General features: G+C 53.7%; 1 protein-coding gene across 4 annotated transcripts in view; it reads left to right on the top strand.

The window, feature by feature from the left end:
- Positions 1-20,932, top strand: part of PLXDC1 (plexin domain containing 1) — a 69,785-nt gene that overhangs the window by 37,225 nt on the left and 11,628 nt on the right. For 3 of the 4 annotated variants that reach the window (XM_075911686.2, XM_075911684.2, XM_075911683.2), the window contains 7 exons: positions 448-566; positions 2,430-2,529; positions 3,880-3,975; positions 6,429-6,510; positions 11,796-11,856; positions 13,208-13,337; positions 19,171-19,206. In XM_075911686.2, the coding sequence (XP_075767801.1) occupies positions 448-566; positions 2,430-2,529; positions 3,880-3,975; positions 6,429-6,510; positions 11,796-11,856; positions 13,208-13,337; positions 19,171-19,206 (624 nt within the window). The remainder of the gene's footprint in view (positions 1-447; positions 567-2,429; positions 2,530-3,879; positions 3,976-6,428; positions 6,511-11,795; positions 11,857-13,207; positions 13,338-19,170; positions 19,207-20,932) is intronic. The other variant, XM_075911685.2, reaches the window with a different exon arrangement.

The following is a 20,932-nucleotide window of genomic DNA, read 5'->3' as shown; positions in this document are numbered from 1 at the left end:
TGGCTGTTGCTCTATTTCTTAACTGCTAGCAAATATAGATCTTAAAAATGGTTACAAAGAAAATAAAGATAGACAATAGAAATAATGGTACCAAGTGACAGCTTAATCTTTAAAGAGCTCTAAGTCTATGTGTACACTTAAGACAAAGGACTACATCCAGGTACAGTTTTTACCCCCTTCTGATGAGTGATGGCACCCGGGAGTGTTCCCTGTAAGCTGAGCGAGTCAGCTGCCGCCCAGCGGATTAGCAGACTAATAAGCAGCCAGCTGCATGGGTTTCTATGGGTGGTGCACATCAACACCTGCCCCAGTGCACTGAACAAAATTTATTCCACACATTAAATGGAAAAAAAAAAAGAGAGAACACTGGTGCACAGGGATGAAAATGACCTGTACAATCTCCCCTGCTGCTCTCTGCCCCATTGTGATCTCTCCTCTTTCTCCCAGGGACGGTGTTTGTGGTGCAGTGGGACAAGGTCTATCTGCAGGGGAAGGAGGACATTGGCAGCTTTACGTTCCAGGCTGCTCTGCACAGTGACGGGAGAATCGTCTTTGGGTACAAGGAGGTGCGTGGGGCCAGGTGCTGGGGGCGTGGTTATTGCAGGTGCTGCAACACACGCGGGTGGCGTGGGAGTTGCCTTAGCTGGCTGCCTGTCGAGGACGCTGCATCCTCAGGGCCGGGCAGCAAGATCAGGGAAGGTCACGCTTGCCAAATACTCCAAGCCAAGGTGAGATGGCGCACATAGGATGGGACGGGGGGGTCTGGTGGGGCGGTGAATGGGATAGGCCTACGGGGGTGGGGGCTTGGGTGGTGGGCACGGGGAGGGCTGGATGTGGGAGGCCCAGCTAGGATGGGGAAGGCTTAGCAAAGAGAATGGCTGCCTTCCTTCTCCACAGCAGGGCTGGGTTAGTGCAAACCCCTGCGAGAAAGGGAGCCTGCCCATCTAAGCCTCTGGGCAGGGGCTACAGGCCTGCTATGGCCCCACCTGTAGAGCCTGGCTCGTTAGCTGATGCTACGGACTGGCACCTGACTTGGGAGTCGTAGGCAGGATTTCCCGGCGTGGTGTCCCGTTCTGCCAGTGACGATAGCCAGTCGGCTGCGGGCGTGTGGGCCGTGCCAACTTGCACAAGGAGATGACACCAAGAGAGCCCCCAAAAGGCACACAATCAGATAAGGATCGGAGGCGCCCGGCCAGGTTTATTGTTACACAAAGTGCAGCCATAGCTGTCAGTAGGCTCTCCCGAACCGCTACACGTATGTACCCCCGCAACGGACCGACTTGGTCAGTGGGAGGCCCCACGGCCCCCAAGGCCGGACAAAGACAGCCCCTCCAAGACACCGCTTTCTACGCAGGTACCAACGAGCCGCACATCACTCCTGATGTGTTCGGTTGCCACCCTCTGGCGTTACTTAGATACCACTCCTCCCCCTGCACCTCGTGGTTCGATCGGAGCAGGGCTGGGGAACCTTTCTTGGGGTGGGGGTCACTGACCCATATTAAAATCAGTCGGGGGCTGCACGCAAGTGAGAAGCAAAAAAAAAAAAACCAAAACAAACTCACTGACGTGGCCCCCGAGTGAGAAAGACCCTCTCCACATTCCCCTCATGCAGCAGAGCCGTGGGGGGCCCAGGCTAGTAGACTTTGTGTGCTCCAGCCCCACAGGAACATCCTCACAGTCTCCCCAATACTGGGAGGGGAGCCCTGAGACTCGGGGGCCGGATCCAGGCAAGTCCAGGAGCCCCTGGGCCTGATGTTCCTCGCCCCCGGATTAGAACACCTCTATCCATCAAGCTGTCATCAGACCCTTTCCTGAGCCTGAGTCGGTATCTGTGGGGAGTGTGGGGACCCTGGTCTGTTTTAGCGAGCTGGTGGTACCATCCTTTCAACTTACGACCAGTCCCAAGGACTGTTGTACAGTCGGCACCTGGGACCAATGACTGTCCTACACCGGGGCCTATTCCCAGTTAGTGTTCTGCGCTCTCAGCCCTGTTTGCGCCAAGCTCTGAGAGCTTTGCTTTGTATTAGCCAAGCTTTGTCCATTGATAGCCAGGCCTGTGCTCCATGGGCTTTTGTTTCGGGCCTTCCTCTTACTATACTGGGATTTTGCCAGTCCAGTCCCTGCTGTTAATCATAGAATCATTAACCCAGAGGTCGGCCCATCCCAGCTGCTCAGCTGGCGTCCCATATGCAGCGCCTGGCCAGCTGTGCTGGTTATTCCCTGGTGTTTGGGCCTAGGGCACCTCCAAAGAGACACGCATGAACCCAGGAGAGGCCCAGGCTGGTCTAAAGCAGCCTCGAATGGGCTTCTGGGAGCAGACTCAATGGTGCCTCAGCTAAGTCACCATTTTCTCGCACTTCGCTCTGCCACGGCCCCTTAAGACACGGGAGCCCCAAGGTTTCATGGCCACTTCTCTCCCCCTCTTCCAGATCCCCATGTCGGTGCAGGAGATCAGCGCCACGCAGCACCCCGTCAAAGCCGGCCTGTCCGACGCCTTCATGCTCCTCAACTCTTCCCCTGTCGTTCCAGGTGGGTCTCAGCTGCTGGGGCTTCCTTTGCTGGCCAGCAATGGGGGAGGACGGACAATGTGGAGGGGGGCGCATCAGAGTCCCACTGGCCCACGGCTCATGGCCTGCTAAGAGCCTCGCTGCTGGACGAGGAGACCTTTCCTCCTTCACGCGATCCGGGCGGAGACTCGACTGGCTTTGCACAGCTGCTGGTGCCATGTTGCATGTCGGCGGACTGCACAGTCTGCGTGTGCTGCACGTACATATCATGCGAGCGGCAGGTGGTTGCAGGATGCATGTTGCCTGCGTGCCGTGTTACATGGGCAGTGTGTGTGTTGCGCGTACTTGTCATGCAGTGTGTGTGTGTGTGTGTTTAGAAAAGGCTGCTTCAGCCTCTCATCTTTTTTGTAATGAGAAACTTGACCATGGTCTCCCTGTGCTGCACCTGCTGCGGTTGCTGTAGCTTATTTATGGAACTTGCCATCTGGCCTGTGATGGGGGGTGGTCACAGAAGACCCCTTGGGGGTGTTTCCCTGAGGGCTGACAAAGCCACTGACCCTCGCCTCTTTGCTCTCTGGGGCTTCTCACCACCCTGTCCTGCTGGGCCAGGACCCCTGGTCTTCCCCTGCCATGGCACAGGGCTGAGATCACCGCCCCCCTCTCCCTCCGAGGTGCAATATAGACACTGAAACTCTTCAGTTTGGGGCCCAGCTTCCAGGGAACTTGGACTTGGCTGAGGTCACACAACCAGTCAGCGACATAGCCAGAGAGAGAGCACCCAGGGCCCTGGGTTCTGGGTTCTGGACCCACCTGCTCTGGCTGCTAGACTGAGGTAAGGAGAGAGGAAAAGGCAGGGTGAAGCGAGCAGGGGACGAGCAGCATGAGAAGCCTGTTAGGATAAGAGCCAGGAGGCTGGGGAGCCCGGAGGAGGTGCCTTCCGCCAAGGGGAGTCTTGGAGTTGTGCGTTGCCACGGCCCAGGTTTGCTGAGAACCTGGCCCGTGTTGCTTTCAGGCGTATGCGGGGCTGCAGGCAAGACAAACAGCTCCAAACTCTTCCCCGTGTGAAGCAGGGAGAACAGAGCAGAGGAAAACATCCCTCCATCTGCTCTCCTACTCTGCCCTCTTTTCCCCAGCCCCCCAGCACTGATGTCCCTTGCAGGGATGATGGCCTGTGGGCTCAGCTAGGAATTAGCATTTCAGCTAGGAATTTGCATACAAGGCCACTCCCTACTCCAGGGATTCAGGGACCCTTCCCTGTCCTGACTCAGTTCCCACAATGAGCCCAGCTCCGCAGCTCATCCCAGGTGGGTTGGGAGCAGGCAGGGTACCCAGGGCATTCGCCTCCGTCTCACGCAGCCCCTCGCTGTTGCAGAGTCTCGCCGCAGGACGATCTACGAGTACCACCGCGTGGAGCTGGACACCAGCAAGGTCGCCAGCGTGTCAGCCGTGGAATTCACCCCCCTGCCCAGTGAGTCGGACGCCGCCTGCTCCCCGCCTCCCGGCCCTCTCGTTGGGCTCCAGCCCTGTGTTTTGGGGCCGAAGGTCCCTGGTCCGACACCTGCCGAGCGTTCTGTTCGGGGGGTTGAAGCTCGTTACGCTCACTGGGATTCGGACCCAGCCCATAGCAATGCCAGAGGCCGATCGCTGCTGTGGCACGATGATCCCAGCAGTACCCCACCCCCACTCCATCTCGGTTTGCAGCCCCCCTGCTGTTCTCCTTCCAGCTGGGCCTGTCCCTCTCGTTTGTGTTGGCAGCCTGACACGGACAAGCACTCAAAAGAGCTGAGCGCCAGCCGCCCAGGGCCATGTCTGCGCCTGGAAGGCTTTGCCGGGATGGCCTCGTGGGTATAGCAATGGGATAGCTTATTCCAGCTCCCTCCCCAGCAAGCTCAGCTGGGCCAAGCTCCGTTTTGCCTGAGCCCACCTCTTCACGCCCCTGCCCGACACAACTGTGCTGGCCGACGTCCGTAGTGCAGACAGGGATGCAGTGTGCCTGGGATGTGTGTCTATATCTGAAAAGCTAGGGCATGATGCTACTCCTCTTCCATGCCATCCGGTTCCCCCACCCCTGTGGATAATGATTCTAAGCGTTGCAGCTTGGTTCCCGAGACCCTTTCAGAGCAAGGTGGAGAGAGCAACTTGAACAAATAACCTGCCTTTTCCCCCCGCCCCCCAAATTCCCGAAGGAGCCTGGTAAATAGATACCAAGGACACGCACACACAGGGAAAGTTGTCTTGCAGTACATAAATACCAGGCAGAGAATAAACCTGTCCTGAGTATGCCAAGGTTATGCATTTCAACGGCATCCCCTGGGTATTTTATAACCATCTTAACAGCAGGCAGGGTGACTGCAAAGCGGATCATAAATAAGGATTCTGCGATTTAACAAAAACCTCCTAAGACTCGCTGCTTTGTTTTCCCCTGACAGCTGGGGGGAGTTGAGAGCGGATGGGAAAGTATTAGATTCTCTCCTGGAGATGTGCATTTCGGTGCAATGTAGGTCACGAGTGGAATGAGCGTGGCAGGGCTGGACTTGTGCCCAAGAGGACACTTGTCCTCACCAGAGTGTGAGTTCACGACCCAGCGTAACTAGCAATCTCTGTGAAGAAGGGGACTAGGACTGGAATAGCTGAGTGCAGGAGTGGGTCTGGAGGCCAGAGTGAGGAGTGTCAGAGGGGCGTAGGGTAAAGATGTAAAGGACTAGTCGACTCTCCGATAAGCTAATTCTTATCAGATAGTCAAGTCGACTAGTTTCCCCCTCCCTCCCCCCGCTGTCTCTGTTAGATAGAGGCCGCAAAGGGGAAGGAAGAGGGGGACGGAGGTGCGCAGGTAGCAGTTTGTGGGTCGCAGCAGTGGATGAAAGCCGAGCTCTGGGCTCTGCTGCAATGTGCTGGATGGATGGACCTGCCAGGGTTAAACGCTGTTAAATCTCTGCCGCCAAAGAGACAGCTGGGGGGGTTTTACCAGCGGCTGGTAGAAGAGGGATCCTGCTCACCCAGCCTTCCCAGAGCGGGTGACAAGTGAATGTCTCTCTCCCCACCTACCCTGCCGCAAAGTCTTGGGCTGGTCTCTCTACTCCTGCTGTATCTTCAGGAGCAAAGTAGGAATGTTCTCAACAGCTGAGGTTTAATCGGTGTGTGTTCCCTCCCTTCTTCGCCCTGTGTCTAAGGGGGAGACAACACGGCTACGTCTACACTGGCACCCTTTTCCGGAAATGCTTAAAACGGAACAGTTTTCCGTTATAAGTATTTCCGGAAAAAGCGCGTCTACGTTGGCAGGATGCTTTTCCGGAAAAGCACTTTTTCCGGAAAAGCGTCCGTGCCAATGTAGACGCGCTTTTCCGCAAAAAAGCCCCAATCGTCATTTTCGCGATCAGGGCTTTTTTGCGGAAAAGAAATCTGTGCTGTCTACACTGGCCCTTTTCCGGAACAGTTTTCCGGAAAAGGACTTTTGCCCAAACAGGAGCAGCATAGTTTTTCCGGAAAAGCACTGATGATTTTACAGTAGATCATCAGTGCTTTTCCGGAAATTCAAGGGGCCAGTGTAGACAGCTGGCAAGTTATTCCGGAAAAGCGGCTGATTTTCCGGAATAAGTGGCCAGTGTAGACACAGCCCACAGGTCTGGGGGGGGGGGGTTATCTAGGTTGGGGGGGAGTTTCTTGCCGAAATATTATCATCCCATCCCTTCTAGGAAGATTCCGACTTTACTTCCAAACTCATGGCAGCCCGAAGTTGGTGCACTGACTCCTCTGTCTATGAGTGGTCTCCTTTGGCCACGCCCCCTCCCTTTGGCCACACCCTCTCCCGCCTTGGCCACGCCCCCTCCCGCCTTGGCCACGCCCCCTCCCGCCTTGGCTCTTGGTTTAGTAATGTACAGTAACCGATTGTCCTGATTCCAGTGTGGTGTCTTTTTCTTGCAGCCTGTCTCCAGCATCAGAGCTGTGATGCGTGCATGACCTCGGAGCGGACTTTCAACTGCAGCTGGTGCCACGTCTTGCAGAGGTAGCGCCGATGGATTTCCTCTCTGGGTCCTAGTGGTGACAACCCTTCGGTAGCTGGGAGAGCAAGTTGCAACCTTGGGCCTCATCTAAACTGAGACCTGTAACCGTATCGGTATCTTTTTAAAGTCGGTGCATGGATCTTGTTGGGAAGGTGTTAATGTGGTCCAGATCTTACGGGTAAGACTCGTTCACAGCCTACAAGTAGGTGGTATTTCTGAGAGTTGAAGGCTCTTGCACCTCGCAGACAAAGGCAGCAGGAGATCCAGACACCAGAAGCTAAAGCGAGACAAGAAGTCAGATGTGTGTTTTTGAGAAAGGGTGTAATTAGCCATTGAGACGATTTACCAAGGACTCTAGGAGATGCCCCAGCACTGGATATCTTTCAGTCAGAACGGGCTGGGGGGTGTCTTTCTGAACTGTGCTCCAGCTCGGCCGGAAATGATGAGCTAGATGCAGGAATCAGAGGGGAGGCTCTCTGGCACGTTGTGTACTGAAGGGCAGACAAGGGGATCAGAATCCCTGGTAACATTGGGCTGTGTCCATGTGTCCAGGGCTGATTATGAAAGAGGCGTTAGGGGCTCTGCCTGGTGCGTGGGGGGAGTAGCTCTGCCTGCTGCCATTTCCCCTCCCCCTCTGCAGCTGGATCTGCATGCATCACCACTAGCGGTGCTCACCTGCAGGCTACACCCCCACTGCACCAGGAATTGCAGCCAATGGGAGCAGTGGGGGTTGGTGTCCGCAAGCGCAGGGCCACATGGAACCTGTTCTGGGAGCTGCACCAGGTAAGCGCCCCCAATCCACTGCTGCCTCCTACACTCAGACCCTGCACCTCCCGCCCATCCTGCACCCAATCTCCCACCCAGATCCTGCACCCTACATCCCACCCAGACCCCCCATGCCCAGTCCACTCCTGCACCCTACTTCCCACCCAGACCCGGCACCCCTACCCCACTCCTGCACCTTACCTCCTGCCCAGACCCCATCCCCCAACCCCAGCCTTTCTCTTACCAACCCTCCCTTCCCGACCTTGCACCCCCAGCTCCCTCCTGCACCCTCCCTCCCAATCAAACCTGCTCTTTGGAAGCCCCTCCTCCACACTGCACCCCTCATTTTTGGCCCCATTGCAGAGCCAGGGGGGGCTCCACGAAACCTAATAGCCGCTGACCCCAAAAGAGTGAATCCGGCCCTGGCGGTGTCAGTGCTAGAAACGCCGTCCTGTTTGAAGCGAGATGTCAATTAGGGCAGTTCCTCCTTCTTTCTGTCCCCCTTCCACGAGCTAGTTCTGCCAACAGTCGTCCTGCTAGTGTGGGTGGGAGCGGCCACATCGAGCGCAACGCACAGCGGTGCTGAGAGCCTGCAACTCCCGTGGGCTTCCGTGGGGTTTGGGGTGCGGGACACGTCTGGGAATCTGTGCTCAGTTTGGGAACAATGCCCTTTCCCACCTGGGGAGGGGGCCAGTGGAAGGATCCTGGAGGGCTTGGCAAGAGGGGCAGCCCCTACTTTTTCCCTGTCTGCTCTTCATTAGCAGGACACCCGCCTGGAGTCAGAGCTTGTCTCTTTCTGTTGTCTGCCTGGGGCGGCCTCCCTCAGCGCTGCACCACGGCCCTCCCACCCTGCCATGGGCCTAAGCAACCCCCTGGATCGGACGCCCTGAAGCGACGGGAATGGGCTTGGATTCCTAATCTGGCTCCAGAGCCAAACTGGATCCAGCCCCGTCCTGCTCTCCACCTGGGCTTTGTGGCTCTGGCCCCTCTCGTTGTGATGAGCTGAGAGCACCGTGTGAGAGAGGGAAGCAGCCTGGGCGGGGGGGGGGGGGGGGGGGGGGGCAGAGACAAGAGCACCTCGCTGCCATAACTGGCACCCACCGGCCTGTCCATAGGATGGTTGGGGCGGCCGCTCCAGGTCCTAGGCTTTGGGGGTCGCTGCAGCAGCCACTTCAGCTGTCCTATGGATGGGACCATGCCTGTGGGGCAGCAGCAGAGGTCGGTCCCCCCTTCCACACTCACCACGGTGGTGGGAGCTGGAGTGACCCAGCAGCCTGCTCCGCTGCCCTCTCCCAGCCCCCTGCTCTCCCCTTCTCCACAGTGTGTGTGGGGGGAGGGCGAAGGGGAGCGCCGTGGGGCCGGGGCATTTTGCTTCCTGCTCTTATGGTGAAGCAGAGCCCAGTGGGCTAGGAGAGGGTGGCAGAGCCGAGCAGGCTGTTGGGTCACTCCAGCGCCGGCTGCTGCAGTGAGTGTGTGGGGGGAGATCCCCGCACCAGGTCCCCTGGTAATCCCCCGGCTCGCGTTGCTCGGGGGAGGGAGCTTCAGGCAAGGGGATGGGGTGTGGGCAAAGTTTGGGGGAAGGGCTAGAGTAGGGTGGAAGCAGAGGCAAGACGGGCATGGGGCTTGCAGCGGGTGGGAGGAAGTTGTCCTGGGCCCCACACCTGGGGCATTGGGGAGGGGGGTTGCCCCAGGCCTAGCACCCCTCCCCCCAGCGACAGCCCTACTGACAGGGCCCTCAGCTGGCATGGCAAGGTGTGAAAGCAGAGCTCCTGGCTCTACCACATGAGGCAGTGTGGCCTGCCGGTCCTGCTGCTCTGCAAACCAGGCCGCCTTCTATGGGCAGGGTCTGCCCCACCCCCCTCCCCCGGCCTTCCTCCCCGTAAGAACAGGCCAGACAAACTCCTGCTGGGGGGGGGCTACGTTTGGTCCTGCCTCCGCGTGGGGGGTGGGCTGGACCTCTTAGAGTCTCTTCCAGACCCAATTCCTCTGATTCCAAGTGGCAGAGAGAGGTGGAGGAAGGAGCTGGAGCTGCCCCCGGCTGATTTTAGGTTTTGGGTGGAGGCTGAATGGGTCACGGAGGCTGAGCTCCCTTCTGGGCCCTACAGTTGGGGGCCGAGGATCCCCTTGCTTTGGAAGTGCAACATGTCGTCAGGGGGCCTGCCTGTCAGCACTGTGCCCACCCCGAGGATTGATAGTGGCATCCAGTCTCCAGAGAGGTCAGCCTGGATCCTCCAGGCTCTGACTGGGGTTGTCTTGGGGCTGTGCGTGCCATCCCAGACTTTAAATAGGCTGCCTCCTTTCGCCGGCATGGTGATCAGGAGCATGCGGCCGTTGAATGAGGTTCCAGTGAGACAGGATGTATTTTGAGCTGGTGACAGGGGAGGGGACCCAGTAACACAGATCCAGCACTTCTGTGCCGAGCTTTTCATGCCAAGGAGACGCCAGGATGCTTAGGGACAGCATGTCCTTTAATGCCCTCTTCTTCATTCCCGACAGCGCTCTAGAGGGTCCAGCAGAGGGTAACCAAAATGCTAAAGGGGTTGGAGCGCATGACCTACGAGGAGAGGCTGAGGGAGTTGGGTCTGTTTAGTCTGCAGAAGAGAAGAGCGAGGGGGGATTTGAGAACAGCCTTCAACTTCCTGAAGGGAGGTTCCAAAGAGGATGGAGAGAGGCTGTTCACAGTAGTGACGGGTGGCAGAACAAGGAGCAATGGGCTCAAGTTACAGTGGGAGAGGACTAGGTTGGATATTAGGAAAAACTTTTTTCCCTAGGAGGGTGGGGAAGCCCTGGGATGGGTTCCCTAGAGAGGGGGTGGAACCTCCATCCCTAGAAGTGTTTAAGTCTCGGCTTGATAAAGCCCAGGCTGGGTTGATTTAGTTGGGACTGGTCCAGCCTTGGGCAGGGGGCTGGACTTGATGACTCCTGTGGTATCTTCCAGCTTTAGGATTCTAGCTAGGAGGAGTCTCTACCCTAACCCTCTGGCAGAAAGGGGGTTGACTGATGGTAGGGCTTTGCAGGAAGCCGTGTTCCTCCTCTCTGCCTCTGCTTTGTATCGCCGTCCTCCCGGCTCACGCTCGTGAGTTGGTGAAACAGCTCTGTCTCCAGGTGCAAGCGGGTCTGTGTGACACAGCGGGGGCAGCGAATGGCCCTGGCCCCCTCCCTCAAACTAGCCCATTAGGCAGGCATCAATCCTCAGTTCTTTGCCCCCCGCTGGGCTGAGGCTGAAGCAGACCCCCAGCTATGGGCGTTTCTTTTGAAACGACCGTCACCTGGTCAGTGGCTCCAGATGAGAAAATCTTCCATTGGAGAGAGGAGTGGGGCTGGTTGTAAAAACAAAACCCAGACAAAGGCAGGTCAGGTCTGGGCCCGGCTGGTCTGAAACCTTGGTGCTCATGGCAATCCGTTTGTAGGCCATCTCTAACGAGTGCTGCAGGCAGCCCTGATCTTCCAGGTGCTCTGAAACTCCACTGTGCTAAGATTAGTAGTATTACAGGAGCACTGAGGGGCCCTGGGTAAGATGCATTTCTCCCCAGGGCCATGCATGCACATCGGCCCGCTCAGAGCATACAGTCCTAATAGGCAAGACAGTCAAGGGCTGGGAGAAAGGCTGTATTAGAATCATAGAATAATAGGACTGGAAGGGACCTCGAGAGGACCTCGTATTACTCCTCCATTTCACACGCAAGGAAGCTGCAGCGTCCAGCGAGTTAGGGTGGGATTGTCGAGAAGCCCTAAGCTGGTCAGCCAACATCTTGCTGATTTCCGAAAGGAGCTCAACCCCTTTGAAAAAAATGCTGTGGCTTGCCTGCCGTCACACAAGCAGCTGGTAGCACATCCAGGGATTAAGCCATGTCCCCAAAGTCCTAGTCTAGCGCTCCTAATTTCCTTGGGAGCAACCTTTCTGCACAGTGGATCAGAGGAACCGTGTGGGATCTGAATTCCCCAGAGGTCTCCTTGTGGGGTGGATTCCTTGTATTGGCAGAGCCTTTGATTCACTCTTCAGTGATACCCTGCAACTTTCCTAAGGCCAGGGTTCAGCTCAGTTCACTCTGTTTTTGTTGAGATTTCACTAGCTGATGTTTTCTTGGTGCTGTATAGTATTATTATTATAATATGTTGCTTTTCCTGTGCAGATGTTGCTGGAAAAAAAAAAACCACTGGCGGAGTTCATGGCCTCCCCCTGGCAGAGTCCAGAGGATGGAAATTCAAACTCATTATATATCTATTATATATAGTCCTGCTTCTCTGCCTCTCTGTCTTCCACAAAGAGGAAAGTTTGGGTCCTTCCAGCACAGCTGTGTTGGAATCCCAGCGTCCATAGGGACCTTGTACGATTAGCTCTTTCCAGTCCTCGCAGTAGGCTCATTTCGTGGTCGCATCTGGGGTTCTCACACTGAGATGCAAACAATGCCACCCACATCAGATGGTCACCTGATCGCTACAGCTTGAACCCTGGCCGCTTTTGCTAGTTGTGTCTCGCAAAGAATACCTCCATCCCTGAGTAACATCCCTTCTCTCCTAGATGCTCCAGTGGGTTTGACCGATACCGTGAGGAGTGGCTGTCGCATGGCTGTGGCCAGGAGGTGAGATCCAGCGCAGGGTTATTTCCCTTGTGATGACACCAGTGTCCCTCAGCATCCCAGAAAAGGTGGAGTCTGCTCCACCTCTCTCTCGTGGTGAGCGATTTAGGGAGCATCTGGAATTCTCACTTGGACCGTTAGTTCACAGACCTGTTGGTAGCCATTTGGCTCCTGAGACAGGGTTGAATGGCTTATGCCGCAGACCACAGGAAAAGAGGCCCAGCCCTCCAGAGATGAAGACTCAATGAGCTCTACATGGTCCGTAAGAACGTACGGACTGCCATTCTGGTACAGAGCAGTGGTCCATCTGGTCTGGTATTATCCCTCCCTGCTCCACCAGCAACTGATCCATTTTGACCCGTATCTCACCTCCCTGCCTTAGTGGAATGATGGACGGTCCCTATGGGCTAGTATTCTGCCTTCTTGCTATACTGGAAGACACCACCGGTCCTTCTAATCTGGTGTCCTGTCTCTGGCATTGGCCAATTCTGGATGCTTCAAAGAAAGGTATTCTGAAAGCCTCCAGAAAGCACTTGAAGGTGAAATCCCATTGAAGAGATTTCTTCCTGAACCTCTGGAGTCGGGGTGGCCAACCTGTGGCTCTAGAGCCACCTATGGCTCTTCTGACATTAACATGCGGCTCCGTGCTCAGGCACTGACTCCAGGGCTGCAGCTATAGGTGCCAACTTTCCAGTGCTCAACTCCTGGCTCCACCTCCTCCTCCTCCAAACGTATTGCGCCCTCACTCCTTCCTTCCGCCACAGAGCTTCCGGAGGGCCATGAAACAGCTGATTGCAGTGGGAAGGAGGCGCGGGGAATAGGGTTGCCACGTGCCCGGTATTAGTCTGGACAGTCCAGTATTTGTGGCTTCTGACTGGTAAAACCCCCCAGAAAATACCAGCAACCCTAGCAGGGAAGGAAGAGGAGGCACTGGTTGGTGGGGCTGCTGGTGGGCAAAAGATGCTGGAGACGGCAGAGGAGGCATCCGATGGGGACTGCTGAAAAATTACTGTAGCTCTTTGGCAATGTACATTGGTAAACGATGGCTCCTTTCAGGCTCAGGTTGGCTACACCTGCTCTGGAACATCATTATTATCTACCCCGGGGCATGAACATGTTTATTCCTTGCAATTTCATTCCTAGCTCATGTAAATATCTCCACTCTGCCTGAATGAATCTGCCTCAGAAAGATCAGCTCTGTTCGCACATCATATTGGTTTCCCCCGCACCCAACATCCTCAGAATCTTTGCTTTATGCCCTGTTTACTGGCTGAGTTGATTTAGGCACAGAGAGTTTCTCTTGCAGGAAGATTACGGGGAAGAGCAGTCTTACCTTCCCCGTTTGTCTTTTCAGTCAGACGAGAGGACCTGCGAGGACTGGGCAGACACTGAGAGTGAATACTCCCCAACCCCAAACAGCCCCTTCACGTCATTTGAAGATGTCACTACCTCCTCTCTCTTCATTGGCAGCCTCACCACAGAAGGTACCGGTAGCTGGGAAGGGGGTGAACAGTTGGGGAGGGGAGGCTAGCCCAGGGCTAATGGGAAAGCAATAACCGTGCTCTCTGGGCACATTGCCCCAAATGTCTGTCCCTGGAGAGATTTTCCCTCCAAGGCCTAGTGGAATGACGTCATGTCTGAGAGAATACAGTTAACGTTCCCGGCCACCCAGCCCTGTAGCTCTTGGCACCAGCAGAGGAGTGGGGCAGAGAAACGAGAGATGAGAATAGAAAGGGGGACAGGGATCTAGAGGGCGGTGTCGGTCAGACCTCCCCTTAGATGGGAATGCACAGCTGCACTGCCGCCGCCTTGCACTGGGGGCATAATGTGACTGCAGAGCATCAGAAGACTCTTCTGAATAACCCCCGTGAGATGGGGCTCCCAGGCACGGCGAGTGGGTATAACCTTTGATAGAGCTGGGAAAAAAAAGCAAGTGATGCTAGACTCATCTCTGAACAGGCCCCCGCTTCTTTAGACATGGAGCCACTGAGTTGCTCCATGTCTCCTGCCATGTATTCTCCTAGTTTTGGGACTGGGGTTTTGATTTAAACTCTTCTCCAAAGCTTCCCCTTGGTGTAACCCCCGGGCTGCAGTGCACAGGGGAGAGGGCAGACTAGCTGTTGGTAGGCCTGGCGATGCAGGTCTTTGTCTTCTTCTAATGGCTGCTTTTTTAGCTCAAGCAGTAGAGAACCCATGTTCGATCTCCACCGGTGACCTTTGGCTGGCAGTGCTGTCACATCGTGGGTAATAAATCCACATGTGTGCATAGGGCCCTACCAAATTCACAGCCCATTTTAGTCAATTTCACAGTCCTAGGATTTAAAAAATCCATACATGTCATGATTTTAGCTATTTTAAATCTGAAATGTCAGTGCTGTAATTGTAGGGGTCTGACTCCTGATTCAAAAAGGATTGGGGGGGGGGGTGTCACAGTTTCATGGGGGAGACCGGATTTCACAGTCTGTGATGTGCTTTTCATGGCTATGAATTTGATAGGGCCCTGGTCATGTGCATTACCCTCTGGTCCAAAAATGGAATTATCTCCTGTATAATAAGCCCCCCAAAAATACCCTGAGTCTTTTGGGACACTCCTGCCTGTTAATCCTATTAACACGTGGGCTGAGTCCTACTAGCAAGTATCACTTCAGTTTCACGGTTTAATATTCCCTCATGCAAAACGCTAATTAGAATCAATAGAAAGGAACATTAGTAATTGTCCTTCAGCAGTGGAGAATGGAAGGGGAGGAGAGTGCGTGGCTGACAGAGTCAACTTTGAAAAGAGCAATTAAGGAAAGGGGGAAAAAACACCACTACTGGGATGAATTTCCAAGTCATGGTTGAGTCTTGGAAGAAGAACAAGAGGCTTTTTGTGACACATTCAAGCATGAAATTAATTTGTAATCTTGGACGGAAACAAGCAGCCAGCTGCGTTAGGCAGCGAACTTTATCTGGAGAAGCAAAGCAAAACGGATCCCACCCCTTAGCATCTTCCCTACCCAGCCCGGCTCTGCTCAGTGGAGATGTTTGTCAATGCAGCTGACTAGCTGGCGTCCTGTCATTTATTTCAGCGCAGGGGGAGGGAAGGGGGAGGCGAAACAGAATCCAAGCCAAGCAGCAGAGAAATCTGGGTCAGGATTTTTGCTGGACTGTCTCATAGGTGCGCATGTCGGACAGGGAGCCTCCTATAATGTGCCTGTGTTCCCTTCCAGGCAGAGATTAAGTGGAATTGGCACTCGGGCTCCTCATGGAGTAGGTTAACATCCCTTGCCTTACCTATCTGAGCCAGCAGAGAGCTAGCAACATAGGTGATCCATGTTTCAGTAAATGGCGCAGAGTGAATGTTAAGAGAGTCTTATGAGTGCTTACTTCATTGGTGTCTGAATTTTCCAGATCTAGGCTCTGGGGAATTTTGTGTGCGCACTCATGAATCAACTAGCTTTTGCCACTCATATCCACTCCTAGCAGAAGTCTGGCTAGGTCAACACAGGTTTGGCGACAAAAGCGCTGTCAACATGCAAAAGTTGCCAAAAGTAAAAACCAATCAAACCAGTTTTTCTGTCTCTAATTGTCAACATTTCATGGCCACATTGTTAGCACCCCTGTGGACAGAAAGAGCAAAGCAATGTGGGTCTGCCACTAAGCACCGTGGGAGTGCGCAACATAGTGCTGTGCATTTTGGGAACATGAGAATACATCCCGGGAACCACCTCTGCTTCCCAGCACTTCCAGCTTACTTTCGTGCTACTTGAATGTCAGTATTTGCTGCAAACTTCAACATGTGCCGTGAGAAATCCTGGGTCCCATAATTCTCTCCCATGTTGTGATTAATGCGCTTAAGGCATCGCGCCTTGCAGCACAGCTACTTCTGGGTTTGATATTTGACGACAACTCAGATGAGGATGAGAATGACGACGACAAATTGGCAATGCATTGGGCTATCGCAGGTCACCTGTGCACCCTAGACCATCACTTTGGGCTAGGGAAATCAGCCCGGAGTGGTGGGATCGCATTGTCATGCAGGTGTAGGGTGTAACACTGGCTACAGAACTTTCAACCATGTAAAGCAACCTTCCTGGAACTGTTGTTATGAGCTGGCCCCTGAACTGCAGCGCAAGGACACCAGAATGAGAGCTGTTCATTCAGTGGAGAAACGGGTTGCCGTTGCTTTGTGGAAGTTGGCAACTCCCGATTGCTACCGTTGGGTGGCAGATCAGATCGGAGCGGGGACATCCACCAGCAGAGCAGCACGTATGCAAATGTCAGTAAATCCCATTTGGCTGCGTAGGACTGGGGCTCGGGGAAAGGTGGATGACATAGGGGCTGGCTTTGCTGACATGGGCTTTCCAAACCGTGGCGGGGCAAGCGATGGCGCACGTGTACAGTACAGTGGAGACTTGTGGAGCAGGCGCACATGGGAACAGTTTGTAATAGTCCTACCCTGGTCCACAGGCTGCTGTTGCTCTGGCAGAGCTATCACTCCTGAGGTTAGCAGGCAAACCCGGGCTGAGCTGCTGTGTGCTAGCGGGGGCATTTCAGCTATTTAAATCTGAAATGTCAGTGTTGTAATTGTAGGGGTCTGACTCCTGATTCAAAAAAGATTGTGGGGGGGGTCACAAAGTTATTTGGGGGGGGTTGTGGTACTGCTATCTAAAGTTTTTCTTCCTATGTGTGGAATAAATGTTGTTACATGCACCAAGGCATATGTGGATGTGCACCACCAACAGCAACACATGCTCCTTGTGCAGTTAAATTCCGTGCCACCCTGCTTCCAGCAGCGCCGCATGAGGAATGGTTTGGGAGAGTGTCATACCACGGCCGCGGGGAAACGGCAGCCCTGCCCTGGGAGCTCTGTGAGAAAACTGAGAAGTACGTCAGGCAGCGCTTCGGCACCATCGCCCAGCAAGATTCAGCTGAGATTGGTGTGCTCATCGATGGACGTATCGGAGACCCAGGCAGGGCTTAGCCCGTTCCCAGAGATTTGGCCTCCATTCGCACTGCACCACTGCCCTCCGCCCAGGCTGAAAGAGCAACTTTCTGCCCCTCCGTCTGCCCGCTGCAACAGCAACTTTCCACCTGTGCTTTTTCAGTCCACCCCACCCCACCCCCATCCCATTGCAATATATAGCAATTAACTCTCCCCCCGCAATGGCCACTGTGGCCCTTCTTTGCTTGGCTACACTGGAACAACTAAACACCCTATATATCCCCTCCCCACCCCGACTGCAGTAGTGCATCTTAGCACCCCATGACCCCCTCCCTCGGCTGCAGGAGAACGACTAAATGCCATGCAGGGTCCCAACTGCATCACCCACCCCGCCTGCACAGCAACCGGCCCTGCGTCTCTTCCCGTGCGTCATGCTGCATGTCCAGTTGCTGAGAGGCCTCACAAACGTTGGGACTGGAGAAGAATTCCTCGCTGGTTGCCACCGGATTGACCCTAAGCCCTTCGTCCATTTCCACCTTGTCAACAATAACATCCGTCTCCGGGTCTCCGGGACAAGTGTTTCTGATGTCTCTGTGCTATGGGAAGTACTATGGGAAGTAGTCACACTCTCCTTGGGTGTGGGCGTGGGGTCTTGTGACAGGGCATCTGCCCCACACTGGCCCTTTAAGGGGTTAAAACCCAGCCCTGGAGAAGGGCTGGTGCCATGGAGCCAACAGCTGCAGCAGATAGCAGCCAATTGGGGCCCAGCTGTGGGGAGTATAAATAAAGTCTCATGGAGCGGCGCAACTTACTCTTGCTATGGAGAAGGAGGGACCTGGGTGCTAGGGAAGCTAGAGACTTCCTGATTTAAAGCTGAGCTGGGGGAAATCAGGCAGGTCTGGGGAAGCACTGGGCAGGCAGGCTGCAGGGCCTGAAGCAAGGCCTCAGAGTATTAGGGCTGCAGAGAGGCAGCCAGGATAGGCCAAAGCAGCAGGTCCACAACCCCTTGCCAGTGATGAGTGGCCATTACAGACTGCAGTTTGCCCCTGTGGCAGTGGTAGATGAAGACTGGCAGTGGGTCATTGAGGCAAGGGGGGCATATGGGGAATGAGGGTTCCCAGAGGGGGAGGACTCCATCGTGTGGGGACACTGTGGTAGGCCAGTACCCAGGTAGGAGGGTCCCATGGTCTGGGAGAGATGTCAGCCCTGACATAGAATGGAGGAGAACAAGTAACTGGGTGGGACACCAGCCAGAAGGGGGCGCACTAGCACCAAAAATGCTAATTCCCCGAGTGACCAGCAGGTTTCTTTATAGAAACGGCATGTTTTGGGTGCAGTGCCAGATGGGCTGTTTGCCTTCTTCACCTTCTGGTATGCCTATCGGAGTTCCTTTACCTTGGCTCTGCATTGTAGGGTGTCTTGCTTGCACCTCTTCTCACACAGGGCTGGAGAAAGGAGACTGTACTTCTCCCCAGTTCCTGCAGGTCACTTGTCACTGTGATTCACCCATTCTTCACCCCACACATGGATAAGATCCAAAAGCTCTGCATTGCTCCAAGCAGGAGAGTGTTTTGAGCGATACCCACCCCTGGCTCACTGAGAAGACACCAAGAGCACCAATACACTATGACCCAGATAAAGGGAAATGGATTTTTCAAGTTCCTGGGATTTGCAGGTGGGAGAGGCACACCTGTGTACCTCTCTGCAGAGCAGCAGAGTTCAAAGCACTGGCCAGAGTGGCTAATCAGGCATTGTGGGAAACATGCTGGAGGCCAATAGACTCAACAAAAAACCTGCACACTACATGACTGTCAACAATAAAGGCGGGGGAGAGACAAAAGTCTCATGTGGAGGTAGAAGGTTTTTGTTGCTAAAAATGGGGGGACGTCGCGACTTTTGGTTCTGCCTTGGGCAGGGGACTGGACTTGATGATCTCTTGAGGTCTCTTCCAGCTCTATGATTCTGCAGCATCACAGTGTGAATGCTCTTTGGGTTTCTGGCGATGAAACTTGCAAGGGTAGACAAGGCCTCTTCTATTGCACATTGCATACAAACATAGAGCCCAATCCTTTATGCATTTGTTAACATGCATAAGGCTTTCATGCTGAGAGGGCTTATTTGAGGAGCAATGCATCAATTGCCACATTCCCCGAGTGAGACTGTAAACAAAGACCCTGACATTTTATTTCACTGTTGTCTTGTCTTGTTTTCTGGGTGGCTTTACCAAACTGAATGAAGTAAAACCAAACTACTCTAAACTGTAACAAGACAACACAAAGAGGCATGTTTTAGGGGTGGAACTGGTGTGGAGAACAGAACTCCCCTAAAGGGGCTACTAACTTTCCTACCCCTCCCCCCCTTTTTTTCTTTTTTCTTTTGTTTCCCTCTCACAGATGACACAAAGCTGAATCAGTATGCAGGAGGGGATGGTAAGTCCTTACCCTTCAGTCAGATTCTTCCTGAGAGGGGATGAATTATGTGAAATCAAATGCCTGGGTTAATTACATGAAGTGGTTGTGTAGCCATGTCTGTCTCAGGATATTAGAGAGGGTGGGGTAATATCTTTTAATAGGATACGGCAATAAGATGGGTGAGGTGATATCTTTTATTGGACCAACTTCTGTTGGTGAGAGAGAAAGCTCAAAACTTCTCTCTCCCACCAAAATAAATTGGTCCCAAAATACCTCTCCCATCTTATTCTCTTATTCAGTCAAAGGGGTGGGCAGATTTAACGGGATGCAAGTAAGATCCACATCCTGCTATCTTCACTTGGGATACTAATACTGCCTTGGGTTGGTAAAAACACAGAGAATTGAAACCATCTGGTTATGCTGAAGTTGTTTGTCTGTATTTGCCCATTTCTCAGCTCTAATTAGCTGGTGGGTTTTCACTTTCCATATAATCCATTTCACTCTCTGATTCCCATGTGTTCCCACAGGTGAGTTCCAGCAGTTCAGGAGAATGTTTAAACAGCCCTGCTGTTAGTCCAGCTCTGATTCTTTCTGTTTCCTTTATGTCAGTGGTTCCCCTCCCACTAGGGTGTGTCTAGGTTACCACAGTGCTGTTACTGGGGTCTGTCCCAATGCTTCTTGCTGCTGTGTAATGAACCAGAGCTGTGCTACCAGCATCCCTAGACATCTGTGGAAGGTGTATATGCCAGGCACAAGCCCATCCCACTTATGCAAAAGTTGCTCCTAGAGGCTAATGATCAAGTCCCATTGACTCTCCTAGGTGCAGGTGTAACTCACACACCTAGCAGGTGTGGTTCTGTCCCATGGGTGGCACTTAGATCACTTACAGAGAGAGAGAATGAGTTTCTGCTCTACAGCCTTAGCTGAGAGCAAGCAGGCTTTATAGCTCAAGCACTAGAAGCTCCTGCACTAAGCTGCGGAGGTCCCAGGTTTGATTCCACCTGTCAGTGTTGCAGAGGTTTGGGCCTTCTGTAAGCACAAGGCATTTGACATCTGAGACCTTCTCAATTTCAGCCACGTTGCTTCTTGAATGTCTGGCAATGTCATTGCTCATCTGTGCTAGACTCACCCACCATGACTCTGCTGCCTCCTCTCCTCTGTGTGATTAAATATTCATGTCTGAGATATGAAAGGGAGTGTGGGTGAAATATGCTAAGGACACCAGGCAGCATAATGCTAATGAGTTTCCATCCGACTGAGCATTTGGGTACATGAGGAATATAGATTGAGGGAGCTGTTGATCACGTGTCTCTCCAGCCAAATGTTGCCATCATCTGAAATGGATTGTAGGATTCAGGAATCCCACACACACACACACTCTCCCCGTCAGTGTTCCCTGTAAGCTGAGCATTTGAGTGGCCATGCAGGAGAGATTCAAATGCTGCCCAGCTGGTTAGCAGAGTGCCCATAGCCAGCAGTGTGTGTTTCTACTGGTGGTGCGTATGCCATGGTGCTCATAACAAAATTTATTCTGCACATGGATGGGAAAAAAAATTATTCTGCACATGGATGGAAAAAAATTAGAGGGAACACTTTGCGGGAGGACAATTTGTTTCATCTGAATTATTTTGGGTTTAAAAACTCAAGAGCAGGATATGAAGAATGACCTGTCTTGTAGGCATCACTAATAAGAATGACTGTAGGTGAGTCCCACGCACAGCACTGGAAAGCCAGTACGAGACTC

Source organism: Pelodiscus sinensis, chromosome 29, assembly GCF_052426305.1.
Source record: "Pelodiscus sinensis isolate ZL-2025 chromosome 29, ASM5242630v1, whole genome shotgun sequence".
Lineage (NCBI taxonomy): Eukaryota > Metazoa > Chordata > Testudines > Trionychidae > Pelodiscus > Pelodiscus sinensis.
Note: the sequence above shows the minus strand (reverse complement) of the source record. Positions and strands in the feature narration are given on the sequence as shown.